The sequence below is a fragment of the Pteropus alecto genome, unplaced genomic scaffold, assembly GCF_000325575.1.
Source record: "Pteropus alecto unplaced genomic scaffold, ASM32557v1 scaffold74, whole genome shotgun sequence".
In the NCBI taxonomy this organism is placed as follows: Eukaryota; Metazoa; Chordata; class Mammalia; order Chiroptera; family Pteropodidae; genus Pteropus; species Pteropus alecto.
In genome coordinates, this window is record NW_006436291.1 from 3,401,596 (window position 1) to 3,424,622 (window position 23,027).

At 50.7% G+C, this 23,027-nt stretch overlaps 1 protein-coding gene and 1 pseudogene across 1 annotated transcript in view; both read right to left on the reverse strand.

Annotated features, from left to right (window-relative positions):
• The window catches only part of DOCK1 (dedicator of cytokinesis 1), a 380,982-nt gene that overhangs the window by 43,900 nt on the left and 314,055 nt on the right, over positions 1–23,027 (reverse strand). Inside the window, 6 exon segments of the mRNA XM_025047519.1 lie at positions 1,402–1,521; positions 5,006–5,096; positions 6,326–6,366; positions 11,772–11,928; positions 12,113–12,198; positions 19,627–19,775. Of these exon segments, the coding sequence (XP_024903287.1) occupies positions 1,402–1,521; positions 5,006–5,096; positions 6,326–6,366; positions 11,772–11,928; positions 12,113–12,198; positions 19,627–19,775 (644 nt within the window).
• Positions 4,051–4,169, reverse strand: LOC112480499 (annotated as a pseudogene).

Below are 23,027 nucleotides of genomic sequence, written 5' to 3' on the forward strand. Positions count from 1 at the left end.
CCTCCGACTGCCTGCTCCGGCCGTTCACAAACCGGCCTGGGGTTCCCTAAGTTTCTCTGTCCCCTAGGTCGCTGTACAAATTTAAGGGAAAATTAGCTTTAGGACTGAAATGTCCTACATATGGAGGAGATCATGAAGTTTCCCAACCACGTGCGGCGCCAGCCTGTACCGATGGCGCTCTTGCCGAGCCGTCTGCGGCCACGCTCATTTCTCTTTTTTAATTCTGTGATCCCAGCAGCTGGTGGTGGTCTTCGGGTTCGACCGTGGCCAACTCCTGGGGATCTTATTAAAATGGAGGCTGTAATTCCGTCCTTAGGTTTCGGGTGTGACTTGATTCAGAAATAGGGTCTTTGGATGGAGTCAAGTTAAGATGAGGTCACACTGGGCTGCGTGGCCTTCGGTCCAATGACTGGTATTCTGAGACGAGGGACCCTTGGATGCAGAGACGCGCGCACCGGGAGAATGCACGTGACGATGGACACGGGGCCGACGGACACGGGGCCGGAGCGACGCGTCTGCGTGCGTGGATGCCAAGGACTGCGGCCACCAGCAGCTGAGAGGAGGGCCCGGAGCAGACCCCGTCATTCTCAGCGAGGGCACGATGGCGCTGTCACCACGGCCGTTTCGGGCGCACAGCTCCAGGACTGTGAGAGGGCACGTTTCTGTGGTTCAAAGCCACCCAGTTGGCGGTACTTGGGGACAGCAGCCCTGGGAAACTCACCGAGGGACCGACCCTTCACGAAATTCTCTGGTCACTATTTTCAAAGTGGAAAAAAAAAAAGGCAGGAAATCAAGGTGAATCTTGATAAGGGCACAGAAGGAGGCCTGAAGTCACTTTGTTGGCAGACTTTAAAAACTTCTGCGGCTGAAGCAGCTCCTTTGTTTAATAGTTACTGCTCATCTGGACCCCAGGAACGCCAGTGACGAGCCCATCACCGGCTGATTAAAATGATGCAGGCTTCCTTCCAAGAGACACCAACAGAATCCCTGATTCTGTTCGAGCCCATCAATCTAGAAACCACCAAGATGGGGCAATGCTGGCCTCATCAAGGAATTAATTTTTGGGTGACAATAGAAAAATGCAAGCGTCAAAGGACTACATCAGCTCTAAGCGCCCCCAAACGCCCCGAATCAGTGCCCCAGGCTCTGTTCTGACGACTGTGAGAAACTTGTGTTTTTAGCCTTCTCTTTGAGTGGAGCATCTATAAAAGGATGACTGATTTTTTTCTTTTTTTAGGTTTCTACTCAGAAGTCCCAACGGAAGGAGCATGCTTAAAACCTTCCAATACACAGTTTGTAACAAACTCCTGATTCCACGAACATCACGTATGAAAAACGCATTCGCAACACCGGGAAGCCGGACAAAAACAGGACAACGGGACAACGATCGCATTTTTTTACCTTGCCTTTGTCGAAGTAGTGGATGATTTCCTGGTAGAGCTGCTCTTTCAGCTGTCCCTGTGTGGTCGCCTGGTACCCGTCCCTCTGCGTGAGGTGGGCTGCACACACGTCCTCCGACCACTGAGGACAAAGCAAGGCATGAACAGTGAGGGCACGTCCAAGCGACCACTGCCCACCCCCGGGTCGGGGTGCGCAGGGAGCTCTGCATCCGGGGTGTGCGCGCGGCTGTGGTTCCGGGGACATGTGGGGCTGCTGGGCCTGAAAATGAGGGCGGGACCTCTGTGCAGAGGCCCCGAGAGGAATGGAGGACCACGGGGAGGCCAAGCTAGGTCTAGATTGGTACAGAAGAGAAAGCCAGCAGGTGTTCTGCAAAGCTTGCTGATAATGCTTCGTGAGCCCCGGGATGAATTATGGACCAGGTGATGTGTAGCTGTGTCACCCGGGCCTCCCAGGTGCTGGCCTCGGTCCTGTGCTGCCCAACTGTTCAAAGACAGCTAAGAGAACACAGAGACCCCACTTCCAAGTCATAAAGAAAGGGACTTCACAGCCGACACAGCTCCTTAGGGACAGCGAGGAGGTGTCTTTGAACCTCTAGCCTCAGGCACACTGCAGGGCAAAGGCAGGGCTCGTCCAGTGTTTGTGGAAGTGTCCATGGGCTCACGGCGTGATGCACAGATGCGCACACGTCACACGCCAAAGTGAAGGCGAGCTCATCTGACAGGTACACTTGTGTACTCGGGCTCCACGAGTCAACGGCATCAAGTATAGGGTTCACTAAAAGCAGCGTTTGCTGAGGACTCACTATGTGCACGAACCAGGTCTAGGATGGGTCGGAGGTGCTGGTCCGGAGACCGCGCTGTTGCAAGTTAGGCATGGTGATCAATAACGATACTGAAAAATGATTTCATGGGCATTGAAGGGTGGGGGGCAAGACTGTGCTCTGGGGCTCCTGGGAGACTCCTTGGAGGAAATAATTAGGGTGGGCTTGCTTCTCAGTTGACCCAGGAGGTGCAGCTTGACACTGTTTTAAGATGGGATAGATATAGTGTTGCCAAGAAAGCAACCAGCCCCGAGGCTGCCTGGACCAAAGTGGGGACTCAGAGCTGGTCAGGTGACATCTGCAGCAATGGGACCATCGGTGGCACTGTGTTTTAGCAGGGCGTGACAAATGAGAGGAGCTGGACAAGCAGAACGAAGCCAGAAACACCGTGGCACAGGCTGCAGGCCCCAAGGGACTGGCTGCTGGAATGGGGCGCGTGACAAGGCTCCCAAAGAGGCGCTCACTCATGACACACACCCCTACCCCACTCCCTGAAACCGGAGGGGCCCCGGAGCACCTCGGGCTGGACTGCAGGGCTCCAAGGGCCAGGGCACGGAGCATGGGGCCAGAATGACGCCCCCGCTCTGGGAATGTCAGGGAAGGGTGAGAAGCCTGTAAGCGTCTGCAGATTGTTTCGCCTTAAAAATCGGACGTGCACGTCTTGACTACAACGAGAAGTTATAAACTCATTAATGATGGCGTTTTCGCAACATGGCTAGGTTTTTACTTTGCAACGGAACTACAATAAATTAATTAAAAAATTCAGATTTCATGTGACTTCCTTGAATTTTAAAATCACTTAAAAAATTGAATAGGGAAGCAAAAATCCTTTACGCCTTCCACTTAAACGTTGGAATGCAAGAACCTGACTGCTAGGCTGAAGGCTAATGCTTTTCTAGCTCTTGTTTTTTGAAAAAAATATCCTTAAGCAAAAAAGAAGATTCCATCTGAAGATTTTTAGTTAAAGAATAAAGAATGCATTCGTCATTGTCACACGGAAGAATTTTCATGGCGATCCAGATAACGCTTCGGTCTGTCGATCAACCAGCATGAACGCGTATTTACAGCGGGATCAAAGCCCATTTAGGGAAAATGCAAAACGTAATTATGTAAAAGCTATGGAGAGAGATTATGCAGCATTCCTGTTTAACTGGAAAATTCAGAGCCCGGTGGAGAAGCCAGTGCAGTCAGGCCTATTGATTAGGGCTGTGAAACACACCCTCATGAGCTTCGGGTTCGTGATGAAGCTGCCTGGACTCAATATACCCGATGATTAAACAACGGACAGTTCACACGCACGCACACACACGCACGCACACGTGCATATATTTCACATGCACACGCACATCTAAGAGTTCATGTAGCAGGAGAGAGACTAAGAGTGAGAGACAGCTCGTCAACTTTAATTTCCCTGGAGCAAAAGAAATTTCTTCATATTTGCAAAGACGCCTTGTTATTGGAATTTGGGTTTCTAACAAATGAAGGCAATTAGAATTCACAGCGGGACGCTGGTGTCAGGTGCACCAACCCAAACCTCTATCTTCATAAATTGTGCTCCCGCGGACAGTTTTATGCGTTGCAAAGTCAACGGGTGACTATCGATGACTATTGGTGAGGCTTCCGCATGCAGCCAGACCTCCAGTCTCTTCGTGTTGTCTTTGTAATGGACCCTCCGGCTTTTTAAAACAAATTCACTAATTTATGTATGTATGTATGTATGTATGTATGTATGTACGTACCTATTTATTTTTTAGGCGAGGCGACCCTTGGTCAACCTCACAGATTGCGAGGTCCTTGTCAGCTTACAATCCCTCATTTTTTAATTTTTACATCTACAGCACCTGATCTTCCTAGGTGGTCTCCCATCGAAGTACTAACCAGGTCCGACCCTGCTTAGCTTCTGAGATCACATGGGATCGGGCACGTTCAGGGTGGCGTGGCCGTAGACTAGGACCCTCTGGTTTTAAAAGATAACTTTCCACCTGCGGCTGCTTTGAGACCTGCCTGTGGATATTTGTGTCACAGAAGCTACTGGAGGTTTCAGAACTGGGCTAAAGGCTAGAAGGGTCCTGCCTAACACAGCGTCCCTCGTAATGCCTCTGACCACCCACTGGACACTGCTGAGTGCTTGTTTTACGTCAACTTACCTAGCCTTCTTTCACACAGCTTGCAGTGTTGGGGGGACTGGCCTGGGATTGGAAACAGGGCTCCATTGAACAAGCGTCTTTATGTTGGGTCACGCAGCTAATTCTAGTTCTCATACTGTTCTTGTTTATCTAGTTCATAATTTTTCTAATTTTTTTTTAGGATATAATTAGGAAAATGACCTAGTGCCTTGCTGAAGTTTTAAAATACAAAAGTAGAGGTGTGGGAATTCCTGTGTCATGACCTGGTCCCTCTACCCTCTCCTACGATAATGAGGGGGACGTCTCATCCTGCCCCTTAGCTGCTTGTTCTACCACAGAAACGCCTTCTTCCCGATACCACTCCCCGCCATTTCTGAGTCTTGCAGAATCTGCGTCGCTGCAAGCCGACAGCCCAGCGACGGGTGTTTCTAATGCTCGGTGACAATGCCATGACACTTTGTGACATCTGCGTTCACTAGGGCCAAATCCATCATCAAAGTACTTCCTAAATACCTTTTTCTATGTCACTGCCTTTAGTCAACATTCATAAAACCTTAAGTTATAGCTTTACTAAAATCCGTCATGGGAAAATAAAGTTTTCCATAATCTCAGAGCTCATAACGACAGAATCATAAAAGGGCGAGGGAGTTTTCATCACCTTCAGGAGCTTCGCATGGAGAAGCAAGGTGTACGCTGCTTCGGTGTAGTTGTCACACTCTTTGTGCAGGTCGCACAGTTTGTACAGGTACCTGAGACGAGAAAACGCGGGAACATTCTTCAAAGGCCACCGAAACATCCGTGTCGAGGGTTACAAGAGCTAAAGTCTACCTTCAACAGTAAATAACACCTACACTTTGTTTTAACGATGTTCACAAGTCATAATGCCTTGCAAACTTCCGGTGCAGAAAGCACCAAGAAAAACCAACGAGAGTCACAGACAATATTTCTTTCTTTTAAACTTTAAGTCCTCTTTTTTTCGGGACAAAACTGAAGACGGCGCGAGAAGGCAGAATAGTACTCCAAGGTTCGCATTGCCGCCTATCTTTCTAGCGTTTTCTTCAAACGTTAGAAATGAGATCACGCGATGTGCGACTGTGATTTCTTACATGACTACTGAACCCAAACGCAGAAAAAAACCCGTAAAAATACTAATCCGTTAAGAATAAAGAGATACGATGATCACAGTGAATATGATCCAAAGAATTTTTCTACCATCAAGAAACAGAGATGGCTTTTCAATGTAAAGCAACCTCCATTTATGGATGAAAAAAAAAAAAATAAAACTTGATTGTTTTCCCAGAAGTTTCTTATATTCTTAAGGTACCTTTTTTAAAAGGAGAACGTTAAAAAATCTTGGAAATCAAAAGTTAGAAAATCATGCTTAGTGTACTAAACCCACCATTAAACACTAATGCCACGTGGATTACACCTTATCCCGGCTTCTAAGTTATGGTAATCTTGTTAAATATTTGATGCTGGCCCCTAAAAGTGACCAGGGAGAGGGGTTCAGTCATATCCCACCACTCTCGAGAAAAAGGTGAGTGACGAACAAAAATCCAGCAGACAATATATAACACGAGGCAAGTAAGAACAAACTGAAAATTTCGCATACTGTTATTGTCTATTTCCGATAAAGTTAAAAGTGGATTTAACTTTACCGCGAAACATTAAAATCTGTGGCGGTGCCTTTTTTCAAAAGGGTCACATGAGTCAGTCAAGAGGAGCAAAAACCTGCAAAATAACTGTTTGTGGCTTTGCTTTTCAGCTGGCTGAGTGTACCCCGCATCTCCGCACTGGTGTGGTCAAGTTCGGAAGGATGCTGAGGACACCTGGGCACCCCACCAAATGTAAACTCGGGGCTTTGTGGTGTCCTACGAGATAAACCCCTGCAGTTATAAAACATGTCTTAGTGTGGACTCGACAAACGGCAGTTACAGCAAACACGTAGAGGGTGCAGACCAGCGTGACGTCCACGTACCTTATATACATTTCTTCTCTTTCGATTTCTTTGTAGAAATTCTGCAAAATCAAACCACAACACTTTTAAGAAACCCGTTCTATAAAAAGTGTGACATGCACATTAACAATTCATGGTTTTCCAACTGGTGTCGAACGCAGACGAAATAGGACCCAGCTCTCTGCATCAGAACCATACATTCTCATGAGACGCAAAACCATCTTACGCTGGTTTTTTTTTTTTTTGGCGGGGGGAGGGGGAAATTCTAAAGATTATATTCCCTACGCTTGAAACGCTGTGATGGCTAAAATCTACTTCTGTCATGTGAAAGTCACCTTCCTTCAGTTAAAACAAAGATACGCTACCTTAACCCTTGTAATCGCATTAGAAGTGGAAAAAAATTAAAAAGAACAAAAGAAAAGAAAGAAAGAAAGATCCCGAATTTGGGACGAAGCACCGTCACGTGACTTAAAGCACGCTGGGCTCCGCCTCGCCGAGAGTCACAAGAAGGCAACGGGGCATCCGGGCCCGGGACTGCTCGACGTGGCGCCCACGCCACACGTTTTCAACTGGAAAGTTGAATATTCATTAAAACTAAAAATAGTTAAAAATCCTCATCCTCAGTCGTACCTGCCGCGCTTGGACTGCGGGGCCAGTGTTACTGTATGGAATAGCACAGACATAGGACCCTTCCATCCTCACGTTCATTGCTATCGGACAGCGCTGTTCTAGACCAACGGACCTTCCCAGACACGGGAAAGAAACTTCCAAAAATGCCCTGCGGGCCAGCCCTGCGGCAGAAAAGGTAGCAGAGCATAAACGATGGGTTATTTCTACACATTGGAAAATATTTTCTGGGGAGCATAAATGTTTCTATCAAAATTGTATCTCGAAACGTGTTAAAACACTTTAAAATCTTCATCTTGCAGGAAGCAACAGAGAGGCACTGAAAAGTCGCCTAACGAGGCCTGAGGTATGGAAATACTGTAGCCACTTTCAGTGTGAAACTGACCACCTGAATGCAAGGTTAGAGCCTGTGCCTGTGCCCGAGTTAACCAGTGAACGTCACCATTACAAGGCATGCAACCGCCCAATGAGATGAAACAGCCTGTTCAAGTTCATTGGCAGAAAAAGACATCGCTCACACAACTGATCTCTGTGGAAAGAAATGACAAGTGAGAACAGGAAGTAAGGGGGCTGTGCTCAGAGAGAGGCACCAAGCATTTTGCTGCATCTGCGATTTTGGTGACCTCCAGGGTTCGCCTGCTCTGGCTGGTAACCCGGGTATTTTGGGGGAAGAAGGAGAATCTGCATCAGAACCAGGGTGAGCCCTGTGCTCCCGATTCTGCCCCTTCAGTATTTACAAGCTGCGACTTCACACCATCTTTTGCGCTCACATTTTTAATCCTTTCCTAAGCTTTTGATCATTCCCCTTTACAACATCACAACGGGGATGTCATGTGACCTTCACACCTCTCTCCCTCTGAGATACAGAAATGGCTTCTGTCTCCTGCCTGTGCTGATTTCTGTCCCTTCCCAGGACTTTAAAACCTCTCTAGGACCGAAGGACACGCATCTCAACCCCCAATTTCTATATAGAACCTTTATGTTTCTGTGTAAAAGTCAGCCATGCCCTGGGCTCTGCAGGCAGCATCTCGTCCCCAAAGGTCCCCTCTCAAGCCCCTTCACCCCTCCCCGCCACCCCACACACCAGTGCTGACGTCTGTGCCGGGCTCAAAGCTCTGAGGCTCCCCGGCGACCCCACTGAAACTCGGTCCCCAACTTCGGTCCACCATCGGGCACTGATCTTTCGGAATGCCTACGCTGGCATCATATTTCAGTTTGTTCTCCTTCACGACTAAGGCTTTTAGATTTCTAGTCGGAACAACCATAATCAGCCTTGTAGAGGGGCTGCGAAGAGACTAACTTCTAGCGGCAAAATAACGGTGAGTCAGTCGACCAGTGGTGGGGATGGATGTGGTGACACCTGTACGGGATGACGAGGTGGCACACAACAAAATCAGTGACCGGCAATTAAAGATGGCATGATGATCAGGTGACTAACGGAACTGTACTTAATTATAAATGTGCATATCGTCTGGCGGGAACGACGATCTGACACGCACGCAGGTGCTTGCGGGGTGAGGCTTAGGGGACATAGGCCACTGAACGGAGTGACTGCTCACGTCTCTTTTAATTTTGCTTTTGTTTTTTTATCGAAATGCAAAAAAGAATAGGACATTAATGAATCATACAACTTCGTATATTTTACTAACTCCATTAAAAATAACAACGTTGGTTCTAAAGGAAATTTAGCAACGGGCTTAAAGGGCATTGATACGTTTTATGTTCTTTATTTTCTTTTTTAACTTTAGGAGTTCGAGTGGATTTCTGTCTAGTGATAAACTGAATACGTTTTACATGTTTCTAACATGTTTATACATCTATATATATTATCTAGAGATGGACGTGCGTATTCATCGCTAAGAAATACTATTTGTTTCATAAAAAAAAAAGTACCAAGAGAAAGGGTAAAAATGGACCAGGAGATTAAAAATATATTTGTATTTTTAATTATATGACCAAATGTGAGCTGGGCAGTAACTGTTAAGAGACAGGACGCCGGTCTATAAAAATCAATTTTCTTGTTTCTCTTTAACTCATAGACGTTTTATTTTTTAAACGAAGGAACGACGATAGACACCCCTAGGAAACGGCTGAGAATAGAAGCCCCGACTTCACGGATTCATTCAGCACGCCGGAGCTGAAGGAGGTTAGTGGCAGACAGGATGCGGAATCCTGGGTGTGCTTCTTAGTCCACACCTGGCTACAGCTGACAGCTATGCCCCGAGAGAGGCTCCCTGTGAGAGACGCATATTGACACCAGGAATCGTGACTGCACGTGTCACTTATGAGAGCCTGCTTCCGGTCCCCGGATTCTGACTCCGGTCCAAGGTCGCGCTCTGTGCACAGCCCTGTTTCTCCCCTAGGTTTGCGTCCTGGTGAGCAGGACAGATCTTGCTTAGAACAACAGCCGTCTCGGTCATCAGCGTTGGAACCCGGTGCACGTAATAATAATAATTTTTCCTTCTGGACACAAATCAGCTTCTTGGATCCCCTTAAAGATCAGAGGAAAGGCTTTTGGAAAGGTTTCCATTTACCTCCCACAGAAAAAATGCTGACTTCATGTTGGCCACATGGGCGCCATGAAAGGAAATCACGTACGCTGGACGTCGCCTCCTGGACATCGCCTGCGTGGCAAGGCGGCGAAGCAAGGCCAGGCTCCCTCCTGCGCAGAGGGTCAGGGCTGCCACCTGGGGCCGAGCTCGTCGCTGCGCCGTGCACGGTCCGTCCACAGGCGAGTGTACCTGCGAACGCAGGTAGATGCTTCGCTGGTTCTTCCCCGGCTGTGTCCGGTCTACCGATGACACCGCAGGCTTTCTTCATTGCACGGTGTTGTGCGTTTCTAGCATTCGTTTCTGATTCTCCCCGAAAGTGCCCATCTGACCGATGACACCGCAGGCTTTCTTCATTGCGTTTCTCGCATTCGTTTCTGATTCTCCCCGAAAGTGCCCATCTTGCTGCTCTTAGTCCGGCCTCGCACGGTGCCTCTTCCGTCAGCACCGTTAGTGCATTCGTCATGGCCGCTGTAATTTCCCAGCCTGATAATTCTAAACGCGCGGCCACACCCGAGTCTGGCTCTGACGTTTGCTCAGTCTCTTCAGACTGCATCTTCTGCCCTCAGGGTGCCTGGTAATTTTATGTTCGAAGAGGACATGTGCTCGGTGACAGGAACCCGGCCCTGGCTCCAGCAGTGGTCTCTGCCCCAGTAGCTGTGACTCTGTGTCCTCTTGTCTCCCCAGGTCTGGGGACAGCAGCTTTCCCTGTGGATCTAAGACGATGGCTGGGACGAGTTGCTGATTTTCAGTTTGCTGGCTTTTCCCTTCCCATGAGGATGGGGGAGCGACGTCCAAAACTCCCCCGATGGACTGGACCAGACGCCAGAAGCCCCCATATCTACACTTTCATGAAGAAGAAAACGCGCCCCAGAAAACGTTTATCTTTGGCCTGAAGGAGCTGTCCAGCCACGGAAGGCAGGGGTGGGGTCAGCTTGTGAGCTGTTAGCTGTCGGTTCCTCACGGCTACGCACGGAGTCCGTGTCGACGCCAGAGTGAGTGGAAGGTGAAAATACTCCCTTTTGTTCATCTTTTTAAGTCAAACGTCTCTGGTGATTTTCTAAAGAATGAATGAAGCTTCACGTTTGTCCTGGTGCAAAAGTCCGTTGCCACGAGCTCCAAGTGCCGGACGCCCAGCCCAGTGGTGGGTACGCGGGTCGTCCGATGGTGGGAGACTCGGAAAAGTCAGGCATGTAAAGTCGTAGAATGGCTTCGGGAGGGGTTTCCCTGCCTTCCGGCCTCGCACGGGCAGGTGGGGGAGAGGAAGCCCCGCCAGGGCCGGAGGCCGCTTTTCTGCTTCCTTGCGGGGAGCAGCAGCGGAGAAAGATGCAGACAGCTCTGGAGCCGGGGGTGGGGGACCCACAGCCCCGGGAGCCGTCGCGTTTGCCTGCCGCTCCCTGTGGCCGAGCTTGTCACGAAGCTTCCTCAAAGCTCAGAGTCCGGACGTGCTTCCTGACGCACCTGTGCAGAGCCTCAGCAATGGCAGGTGAGCGAGCGGGCGGATGGGCGGATGGCGGAGGCCAAGCTTACGCGAGGCGGCTGCTCTTCATGTGGTCGTGCATTAGCTTCTTGTGGCTTCTGTAACAATTTATCACCAACTCGGTGGCTTAGGGCAATAGCATGTATTCTGTCACAGTCCTGGAGGCCAGAGTCTGCAACCTAGGTGTCAGCTGGGCCACGCTCCCTCCAAAGGCCTCGGAGCGAATCCGACCTCGTCTCTCTTCCGGCGTCTAGTGGTCCCGAGTGTCCTTTTGCGTGTGGTAACATCGCCCCAACCTCAGCCTCCATCTTCCCGTGGATTTTCCTCTATGTCTTCTCCTCCTCCGTCACTTACAAGGACACTTGTCACTGGACTTAGGGACCACCTAGGGAGTCCGGGACGATCTCACCCGGAGATCCTTAACTCAATCACATCTACGAACGGCCTATTTTCCCCACATAGGGTCATACTCACAGATTCTGAGGACCAGGATGCGGCCCGCAGCACAGGCCACATTTACGCTCTCTGAATAACGAAGCGCCGCAGACCTGGGATCAACGGGGCTCTGCCCTGGTCACAAAACGAGACCGCTCGTCACTCCCGCCCACGAGACACAGCCAGAGGACAGACGGCTGTGCGGACGTCCTCAGAGCGCATCTGCAAACAGCTCCTCGCCAGACAAGGTGACCAGCACAGGATGCGCGCGCGAGCTGCCACGGGAAGTCTGGCGGGCGGCCGTCGCCGGGCCCCTGCGTGCCTCGGCCCAGCTCCCGGCTCCCTGCCCAGGCTGGGAACCGGCCCTGCCACTCACCAGCACGTTCACGGTGCAGTTCATGCGGCTCTCCTTGTTCTCGTCGTGCATGATGGTCCTGTAATCCAGCAGCCGCTCCATCAGGCGCACCACGAGCCTCACGAACGCTTCCCCCGTTTTGGCGAGGTACTTGTGCTTCCTGCAGTGCTCCAAGAGGCTGGAAAACAAGCGCACGCGCCTCGCGCATCACATGCAGGAACCTCACCGAGGCGCCGTTTAAAATATCTCCTCCCATTATTAACGCGCTTTAATTATTTCTGGGCCACGAAGTTCGTCGCGGGTTAATTACAGCCTCCGCGTCTCTGTCCCGACACAAACCCCCGCTGTTCGCCGCCACTTACATTTTATCGAATAACACTCTGTACTGCTCGTCCCCTCTGCCCCCTTCCACTTCGTGATCCAGCTTGGTGATGATCTCGTTCTCAAACTATAATTAAACAGAGGAAGCGTAAGTAAGTAACCAGCGTGGCGGACACTTCGGTTGCAGAGCGGCGCGTCCGTCCGCTGGCGAGCGATCACCGCCCGCTACTCACTCTCCGCCTCGGCGGCCTGACTGCCCTGAAGGGTTGCTGTTCCCCGAGGCCCCGGGAGATTGCTGACGACCCCCCTGCCACAGGGGGGAAGAGGAGACCGGGGATGAAAAATCAAGAAGTAACATGGAAAAAACATCGCAAACTTCAGCTCTCCGAACAAGTGACATCTCAAAGAGCTCGCCGGTTCCTGGAAAAGAACAGATGGCATTGTACTGCCCGGCAGAGAGTCTCCGCAGTATGAAAACATGCACGGGGCCACTTCACCACCATGCCTTGGTGGATCCGAGTGGAACATCTCACTCTGGCGGAAAGAAATATTGCGAAAAACAAGGGTGAAGTCTCTAAGGACAGAGCAGCAGACTCTTCAAGAAGGTCCATGTTGGGCTTTTCCTTGAACAACCCCTCCCGCCCGCCCCCGCCAAAGCTGACTGGACTCAGAGCATCACAGTGAGAAAGAGTCAGACCTGTCTCTCGAATGCGCGCTTTGGGGAAAGCTATAAATTTTGGAGAGGTGTAAATCTGTGAAATGTTTTGACAGTGGCTGATCGGGCTGGAAATGACCTGGATAATGATGTCTATATGGGTCCCCACGCTCGCTGCCCAGTCTCCCAACTCTGGCAAAATTCAAAGCCACCTCAGCACTGGGATTCCCGCCAGGCGGCTGCCATGTGTGGGGGCCTCTAAGGTCACACAATGACGTGGGCCAGGTGGGAACGGGGGGCTGGGAGAGACTTAGTTCCCACAGAGATGCGGACGTCCACACAGACCTGAAGGATGGGGGGGCGCTGAGCTCAGGGCTCAGAAGGCAAGCACACGTGGCGTGAGTGCCAGCGTCGCTGGGGGCCCTTTAAATTATACGCTGAGGCCCTGCTTTCCCAGGCAACAATCCCAAGTCCAACGCTGCTACCAGGATCCCAGAAGAGTTTAAGCTGCGTGAGGGAAAGAATGTCCTCCTCTCTCGGTCACTACCGTATCCCCGACGCCTGGACAGTGCAAGGTGCTGATGAATCTCACGGGACGCACGTGCCACGTGCACACGAATCACTGGACAGAGGAGGCGATGCACCAGCGCAGAGGGAGGGCTCCGTACGTCGGCACAGGCTGGCCAGTGGGTCGCGAAGACACACCTGCTCTCATGGCCGCTCAAGCCAAACGGTGAACACACTCATCCCAGTGCCTGTCACAAGAACTGCAGGCACCATCTACTGCCCTGGGGCCTCAGGGCACGGGTGCTGCAGTGGTAGCTGCTTGTGGCCCCGAGAAGCAGAAGGTGAGGGGTCTGCTTAGACCCAGGAAGGAGCCTACGAGGAAGCCCAGGCCTGCTGGGCCTGGACCAGAAGGCCTGCCTGAGCCCCAGCCTGGTCCCGCTGAGGATGAAACAGGCCCAGAGAGAGCAGTGACTCTCGCTTGTCGTCAAGGACTCGGCGGCATCGCAGGGAGCTGGACCTCGTGAGTCCCCACAGTTCTCTCGCTCTCCCCGCTGTCTCCTCCCCAGACAAACGCCCTCTTTATATTCTGTTTGGCCTAAGACGTTCAGGGATTTTAGGGATGTGGAAAGAGAGATGGTTCTGCTGAAGTAGAAAGAGTGACCTGTTTGTTTTTTTTTCCACCCGAAGTCTCACGATAATGACTTTTATTGTAAAATAACCGTTCGTCGCTAACCTACTACTACTCTGCTTTTTACAGAGGAGAAATCTGCAAAAGGCAGTTCTCGGAATTCAGCGCGGGGAACGCGGCTCGCCGCTAACCCAAGAGTTGGTGCCATGATCAAACACCAAAGAGGAAGTGTTTGGTGAGGGCCGCTGCTTCTTCAGAGCAAATAATTGAGATGCAAAAGAAGACTAAATTTAATTAAAACCCATGATTCGATTCCACACATCTTTTAACGAGCACACAATGAGGAAGGCACAGGGAATGCTAAAAAAAAACACGCCTTCTCCTAACCTAGGCACACGCACAGAGGCGCTTCACAGTGCTAGTTAATCAGAAGACATTTGGACTTGGAGTCGACTTAATGAAAATGGCATGTTTTCTCTACTTCCCTGGAAACCTAGCTGTCATGAACAAGGGCAACGATTTAGCTCCAGCTCATTAAGTATTCTGTTTACCAGGTTTTGACTGATGAATTTAATGTTTCTAAAAAGGGTGGATGAATAAGGAAATCAGAAGCACACAGGTGATTCTAATTTTACTAACCTCTGGTCTAAACTAAGTAATTTGCACAAACACCTGGAACCTCATTCTGCTGATCGGCGAACATTCAGTGCCACAGATCTGCAGCTAGCCTCTGGTTTCTAGGTCTTTGTTAATTTTTATAGAATGTACTAGAAACCATTGGCTAGTGCGCTGTGAACTGTTATAATCAGTATGAAACAATTCTGCCCGAATACATCGGAAGAAGGACAGTTGCAGACCGAGCAGAGGTGGTTCTATAAAACGCACATGTTTATCATGTCACTCACAGAGGCACGCTGTCCGGGGTTCTGTACGAGACGAGCAGCGGTTTACTTTGATGCCCAGAGGCTGGCAGAGGCTTGTGCATGTGATGAGCGACATCATTATGCAGCATTCGCCTCTCTTTTCTGAATCGCTGATATCGCTACAAATGCATCCGTGGGGTATCCGCCTAAAATACCGAACACAGCAGCTCCACGCGTCCGGTACCGGCGGCCCTCCGAGAGTCTGAAACATGAGGCCACATCTGAACACGGGGCCTTGCGGGGGGTCGCTGTTAAAACTGGACGTGGAAGCGGGGGGCTGTGCTCGCGGGGGTACTGATATCGTTCACTCCATCAGCTTAGAAAAAGCAGCACTGCCCCCGGCACTCAGGGCCACCGCGATCCACAGTGACCGGATGTAAGAGGTCGTGGAGTGAAGGGTCTCAGTCGTGGGTGATCCAAAAGCCAGCGCTGTTGGTTCGGAAAGTTTGCTTTGCGTTGGGTTTCCCATTCCGACTACACACATGCACGGAGGAGTGTACGGAACCAGGCCTGCGTTTGACAGGCACCCAGGAACCCGTTTATGGACGAGACCTGGGCTTAGGTGGGAGCGAGGGCGGAAGCTGGACCGGGACGGGAAAGTTCACACAAATAATTCTGATGATAAAGCGCTCAGAGGTCGTCAAGAGCTGGGCGAAAGCCGAAATCCTGGATACACGAGGCTGGACATTAGCAGAAGCGCGTCAGATGCTACAGAAGAACCCGGAACTGCTGCCCTCTGTCCTGCACCCCGCTTTCACCCTGTTTTCAAAACTGCTCACAAGACGATGGATGTAGGGCATGGTTCGGGCCGCCCCTGGTGGCAGAGAGCGCCAAGGAAGCAGGTCTCGCTTCTGCACTTGCCGCTGCAGCTGGGCCAGTCCCTCAGAACCGCAGGACCACGTCCCTTCTCAGTGGCCTTGACAGGAGCCGTGGGCGGGAGAAAGTCACGTTACTGCAGCTGCGTGGGAAATGCGCCCGAGAAGGGACTGGCAGAGAGAAGCCCGCACTCCAGCACCCTCGGGGCTCCGGGCTCTCAGGCTGAGGTCCCAGAAGCAGCCGATTCCCCGCGACCCTTCACTCAGCCTTCCGTCCTCTGCTCAGAGATACTGCCATTTTTATGCATATTGCATTCCTCTTGCTTAGCCGCTCTGTAAACTTAATTACACACTTAATTAATCTTTGGCGCTCCACGTCCCACATCCTAAAATCCCCACGTCCTTCTGTGTCCAACAAGCAGGAGGCTTGCTGACCTTGAAGCTTCTGTGAAACATCCAGAGGTCCCGAGGCCAATACCTGAGGCCTGGCCGCTCACTTGGCAACACCTCAGACAGGTGCCGTGGCTCCCCATTCCCGTGTGACCCAGACAGAGGAGGGACTTTGGGTCTGTGTGCAGTGACAGCCCACCCCAGGACATGCCCTTGGCGAGAGCCCTGGTTAATTTGTTTAAGGGAGATTCTGGGAGTTGGGGCATCTCTTTGCTGGAGGGCTTTGAAGAGGAGAATTCGGTGTAGTCGGGACTCCTGGAGTCACGGGTGTTAGTTTCCATGATCTCTCGTCACTTTTCGGTCTGGGATTCAATGAAATAGAGGCCTAATTCTTATACCATATTTCCCCTTTAAGCAACCGAAACAAGAGAATCTAGTGTTACTTTGGAATGGAATGCAAAACTCAACCAACACACAAAATCCCAACGAATTGAAGAATAAAGATGAAATTGCCACCAAACTTATTCACATTCACACAACGGTGCGAAACACATTGGCTTTCCTGTCGGGTAGCAGGGGCCGCCAACATCCACTTGGGTTGTTCAATTATTTGCTTAAGGTTACCAGCGTGGGCGGCAGGCACAGAGCGTTCGAACAGGGACTCAGAAACACCAAAGACACAAAGATTACTCATGTTCTAATATTGTTACGACTCAATGGGAGATTCTGGAACTTGTGGAGCATTTTACTGACCCTGGCAAAGTTGACAGAAAATACCTCCATGATGAAAAATATTATTTTGCCATGGAGCCTTTTCCAGTCCCTTTTTATTAATGGTAAATACACCATGTGGTCATTTGCTGCAATTCTCAGCTGTGAGTTCTGTATTTTCCAAAGATAAAACAAATGGAATTCTTTACAAAGGTGCCAGGAGAGAATGAAAAGTGTGCTTTCTTTATGAATAAAAGTCCGGCGAGGCTGTGACTTGCAACGTTGTTTGTTTGAGGGCAGGGGACTCGGCCAGATGGGGAAGGGGCGGGTCGCGGGTCTGGTGACGAGGCTCTGCAGGTCTCCACGAATGGCGTCAGGACTCTAAGACGCCGACAGCGCCAGACCTCTCCGTGCTCGCTGGCTTCGCAGTCCTCAAACTTCACGTGCAGAACCTCTCCTTCGAAAAAAATAAATCAAGATTCCCAGAAGTCCTAGTTTCAGTACGAACATGCTATTCCAGTGGCGGGGGAGACAGGGGACAGCGAGGCAGGGATGGCTCGAGGCATGGGCGAGTAGCAAGGAAGAAGGCCAGAGAATGTGTCCGCTGGGACGCGTGGGCTGGAGAGAGGCAGTAGAAGAGGACAACCCAGGAGCCGCTGGGACATCCAGACCGTAAAAGGCCCTCGGGAAGGGCCGGGACAACCGGAGGGCCGAAGGCGGCTGGAGTGCTGGGGGCGCTCCCAGAAGATGCAAGAGGCAGAGAAGACGAGAAATGGACTTCTGTTAAGTGGCTGCTTAGAGGGGCCACGTGGACAGGACAGAGAAATCACGGTGGCCGCGTGAACAGGGCCGATGATGGAGGGTGGCTGGAATCCCCGTGGTCACCGGTGGCCGCTGTGGGGCAGGGAGGGGCCATCCGCGAGGGGCACAGCCAGAGCGGACATCAAGTCGAGGTGCGCGGGATGCGCCCTTAATCCCTGCTGATGGGGTCAGCACGACACAGGTGCTAAGGAGGAAAAGAGCCTTGAAAGAAGGGGCCGGCCCTCCCCCGCCACCGCGCCAGCCGGGCAGAGGACGGGTCAGGCCATGGGGGCCGGGGGTGGGAGACAGGGGCTCAGGGCGCAGCGAGTTATCCAGCACCCCGCTCCCCTCGGGTCTTCCTTCTAGGCCACGGTCCAGCTCTAGCCGTAAACACCAGCCGGCACGAAGCGTATCATTTTGCAGGTGTGCAGGGTTTCTAGAAGAACCCAAGGCCTCTGTGTACACAAGTGGGCCTTTGGGTTCACGTGCTTCTGTCCGGTCCACGCTCCTCCACGTTGGTTTCGGGACCCTGTGCGTGTCCTCCCCCAGGTGACTTCTGTTACCACTCAGGAACCTTAGTCGGTTGACCTTACGAAGCTTACTCGCCACCTGTGAGGACCTGCCCAGCACGAACGGTATCAAGTCGACTCATCACACGGCCTGGGTCCTGAGAAGTGTCCCAGGTCACCAGAACAGGGCACATGAGTGGACAGCCCCATGCCACCCAGCGCACCACGAGGCGAGCCCATGCAGCGCACAGACCTTGGAGAGTCAGAACGAGGATGCGCCTACCCTGCAAAAAGATTCATGGCCCTCCTTGCAACAGCGGCGATCAGAGGGAAGTAAACTCTTGGGGAAGAGAGAGCTAACGAAACGCCCCGAGGGACAAGGAGCGGACGCTCAGGGAACTCTGGGAGAGCCGTCTGGAAGAAGGGCTCTGAAATCCCAGGAACGCTTGGGAGCAGTTTCATCGTGAGTAAAATGGCAGGTTTTTCTTCTGGACCTAGCAGGCCTCCTCCCCACTGCAGCTGGAAGAGTATAATTCAGCCGAAGACGGAGACAAAGCGTATGTTGCCAACGGAGCTCACATGCTCAAAGCACTTGAGTTTTGGAAAAATGAAAAGCCTCGACGTCTTCCATTCCTGCCATTAGGTTGGCGCGTCTGCTGTAACAGTGGAACCCATCTAAGCCCTTGGTGACGTGACTAATAAGGTCAGGTGACTGGACGGGTGGCAGGCAGGTGAAATGGCGGCCAGTCAGCCTGTCCCAGAAGCTCCCTGGGCGGAGGGCAGGGGCGGCTGTGCACTGCTGCTCTGTCCATGGGCCCCCCACGACGCATTCACCGACACCCCCTGCCAGGAAGGGCGAGAGGCCCTGTGCTTCGCGCAGAGCGGGTGACGAAAGGCAAGCGTTAAACCGAGAGCAGCGAGGAGTCGAGACAGACGCTGTGGTCCGGGAGAGCTGCGGGCGAAGCCGATGGGTGCTGCAGGTGACACGGGAAGGACTGACGGTCACCCCAGCCTCCCACGGAGGCCCGGAGAGCAGCGGCAAGCTCAGCGCAACCTGCGCCCATCACAACAGACGACGAGAGCCTTACTTATTTTCACGGAGTCTAGGAAGGAGGTTTTGTCACTTTTCAAGCAGAAATAACTCAGATTTTGTCCTTGTCATTGAGCACATTACATACACTTTTTTTCCCCAGAAATTCTCATCGGTTCCATTGCATGGGTAAAAGACCAAGACACGCATTTAGAAGGATAAAAGTCAAGACTTTAGACTTTAAAATAACGCAAGTCGGCAATAAGCTGCCGGTCTGAGAGAACACAGTGACGTCTGAGAAGCCGTCAGCGAGTGCACATAGCAAGAGGCGTGAGAAAGAGACTCCTATTCAGGCTTCGAGGTCTACGTAAAACCAGATAAAAATAAGTAAGTAAAAGCTGACGCTTGAGAACAGTTCTCCCCAAAGAAAACAGCAGAGCTGTAAGGGGACTTTCTCTCGTGAGCTGTCAGGGGTTACGTTCTCATGCTCACACCTGTGACTCCAGAACGATCCATCCGTCCTAGGCCTGCAGCCTCCCCCCACTCCCACCCCGCCCCCGCCACTCGCTACGCCCCACGTCCTCACCATCTGGAAGCTTCGCGTGGAATGGAACTCGCACTGCATCATATCGAAGAAGATGGGGATGGTGGCTTTGCGCAGTTCCGTCTCGGGAAGGAGCGTCATTTCCAACATGGGGCCGACCATTTCCGGAATGAACTTTATCTTGTGCTGACCTTGAATAAAGAAACACATTATTCAGAAATTGAAAAAAAAAAGGGTCCCACAATGGGCTTCGATGGACCAAAGACAACGCCACGGATCACTGTGATGTCGGATGCTGGCATCTTGGGACTGAGCGTCCGTTTCTCACCTGCTGGCATCTGGACCGTGTCCAGCCTTCAATCTAAGAAGTCGACTGTATTCTAATTGTTGTAACTGAAGCTATTGAAAAAAAAAAACCAACATCCAATATAAGGTATAGCCATGACTCGTCCGCTATGGAAGAGAAATGCTGTTTTACTAACGGATCGTGCCGTCACGTAGATCAAGGACGTGAGCGGCTAACGGGTCCCCAGCTTTGGATAGAGCACGCCAGGCGGAGAAATACTCGGTGTCTCATTTTGTGGACGACAAACGAGAGAAGATAATGGGAGGACGTTAGAGTAGGTGGTCCCTTGGGTTCTGTCTAACTCCAACCTGGTGTAAAGGAGGATTTTCAATTTTGCAAAAAATGCCGAGATTTCTGCAACATTCTGGATGACTGCAATTAAAGAAATCAAAGCATAGCCCTCGGAATGCGCAGTTGCGCAGAGAGAAATGATTCTGCCTCTCCTGGCTACTGTCTGATTGGAAAACTACTTTATTCATCTTAACTGACCTGTCTTGTCCAGGTATGATTTTTAAGGAGTTCCGGAAAACGTTTCTCGAATATTGTTCTTACGCAAATACTTTTGCCAATATGAACAATAATGAAAATTATAACATCAGTGAACATTCAGCAAGCCCTTCCTGTAGACCAGCCTGGGAGAACATGCCTCACTGAACTCTCGTGACGACCTTGTGAAGTGGCTGCCACCATTCCTCCTTATTTTTTTCTTTCAACAGACATCATTTCTGTTGGGAATCGTGGTATTGCGTCTTTGGAGGCCTCGGCCTTTGACTCGGACAGACAGACAGACAGACGCTGCCCACTCCGAACCAACACCAGAGACAGGAGCAGCGAGGCTGGACTCAGGGGTCGTCAGCTCCTCCCTCCTGCGAGGTGTGGGTTGCGCTGTCGTCGTGGCCTACCCCAGCAGTGGCCCCCACGCTCTGTGGGTGAGCTGCTTCTAAATTCCTGAGAGCTGGCAGTGACCGGGGTGAGCTTACGGAGAACCTGAAATGAACTAAAGAAGGTGTGAAGGAGGAAGCCGCATGACGATCGTACCATTTCAGTGCCCGGAGAGAAGCTGCTGGGAAACTCATTTCTGAAAAAAGCGGGGGTTGACATTCTTTAGGGTGACACAATTGAATTTAGAGGCGGGTCCTATCAAGAAAGTGGTCTTTCGAGAGTCTTATCCTCTTGTCTTTAACTTCAGAAATCTTTATTTTCATTTCACACCATTATAATTTATGTCATTTCATTTCTAATATATAAGAACGCACGAGGATTAAATGCTTAAATGAATTATCTGTGACATTTTGTTATTAACACCGGCGATTTATCCAGTTACTCAATCTTACTAATACTTTTATATGATCAGAAAATCTATTTGGAGACTATGAAGAATTAGTTTTCTTTATAACTCAGCGAATACAGATTTCTGTAAAGAGAGCCATTAAAGAAATTTGGCTTTTATAAATAACTATACTTAACAAAATACATGATCCTCATAATTAGCCTAAATTAATATATTTCTAAAATTTATATTGGGTGGACACATACATAAAATGTAACCTTCAATAAGGAAGGAATCTGAACATAATTAAAATCTTATTTTCAACTTTTACTAAATAATTATTTCGACTAAGGTTAAATAATAACGTGATTCTCGTTACTTTTGCCAATGCTAACTGCCTCTGAAAGGCGTGTACCTGCTGCAAAGCATTCTCTTAAAAATGCTATTATAGTCAGTCTCTCGGGTGACGCTTTTCTTGTATTATGCCTAAAAACTGTCAGAGCCAATGTTTCAGAAAACAGATGACGGTGACAGCGAGTTGTTCATCAGCCACAACTTGAGTGTCACAGAGTGCTCTGTCATGGCTAGCTTTTCTTGTTCCAAGTGGGGAGAGATGTGTAAGGTAGCGACAAGTGATTCTAGATGCGGGAAAGGAAAAGTAAGTTACAGAGCCAAGGTTGCCTAAGCCTCCATTAGGACCCTTCCAGTTAGTGCAGGAAACGCTGGTCTGGGGCCAGCGCCAGCTCTGTCCACAGTGATGTCCCTGGGGATGTAACCTTCAGAAGGAATGGTCTCAAGGTGAGCGAGGGCCGGTGATTGATGTACCCAGCATGCATTTTGTTTTGTTTTGTTTTGTTTTGACATTTGCATTATGGATTTCCCCTGGAGCATATCTTGGTCAAATTTAATGGTAAACTCAGGTTTGGAATCAATGAGGATCAAGGTAAGGTGACTCCTGCAGTGTAGACCTCAAGAAAAAGAGGATGCATTTCCTTTCAAGACAAACGGAAGAACAAGCTAACTACCAGATCACAAGGAGAATATTTCACCTCCTGTCACCTCCTCGGTCTCCTGGTTACCACGCCCAAATTCTTTAAAACCCACCTCCAGGCAGTCTTTCTAGTTAAGGACCTGGAGCTGTCTCCCCTGGGGCCAGACCTTGCCCTCTCCCAGATCAGCGGCCTCTCCCGGGGGTCAGGATGGTCTCCTTACAGTCACGAGTGTCTAGGAATCCAGGCATTAAACCCGGTATTATCCCAGGAAACCTCCCTTACACACAAGGTAGACAAAGCAAAAAATTCCAGCACCCAGTCGAACTGATGAGGCCTCATTGAATGTGGGTTTAATAAAAAGCACACGATTTGTCCAGACCCTAAAAATAGCGGGATCCCTGCCTGAGAAACATTCCAGACAGAACCTGGCCAATGAAGATCTTGCTGTGAGCACCTTCGTTCAGGCTGGACTGGGGACGGGGCGCTGGGCCTGACAGACGATGGAAACCAAGGCCGCCCAGGAGAACGGGCGAGTGAGAGCTCGCCCAGGCGTCTCGCGGAGCACGCCGTGATGAGTAACTGACATGCTGGGTACGGAAGCATCGTTTTCTCCTTTCTTTGGAGATCGGCTACCCTTTCACACTCAAAACATGACAGTTTTGGGCAGAGGGGAAAACGTGCCGCTTTGTCCCGTGGGGTAGTGCTGAGCTGGCACCTGCGTCAGGACCAAACAGTCTGGACCCTTGCTGTGAAGCCGCACAGGTGCGATCTGAGACACTCGCCTTGGTGTAATAACATGTCATTGCAAACACTCAAGGGACACATGGTCTCATGG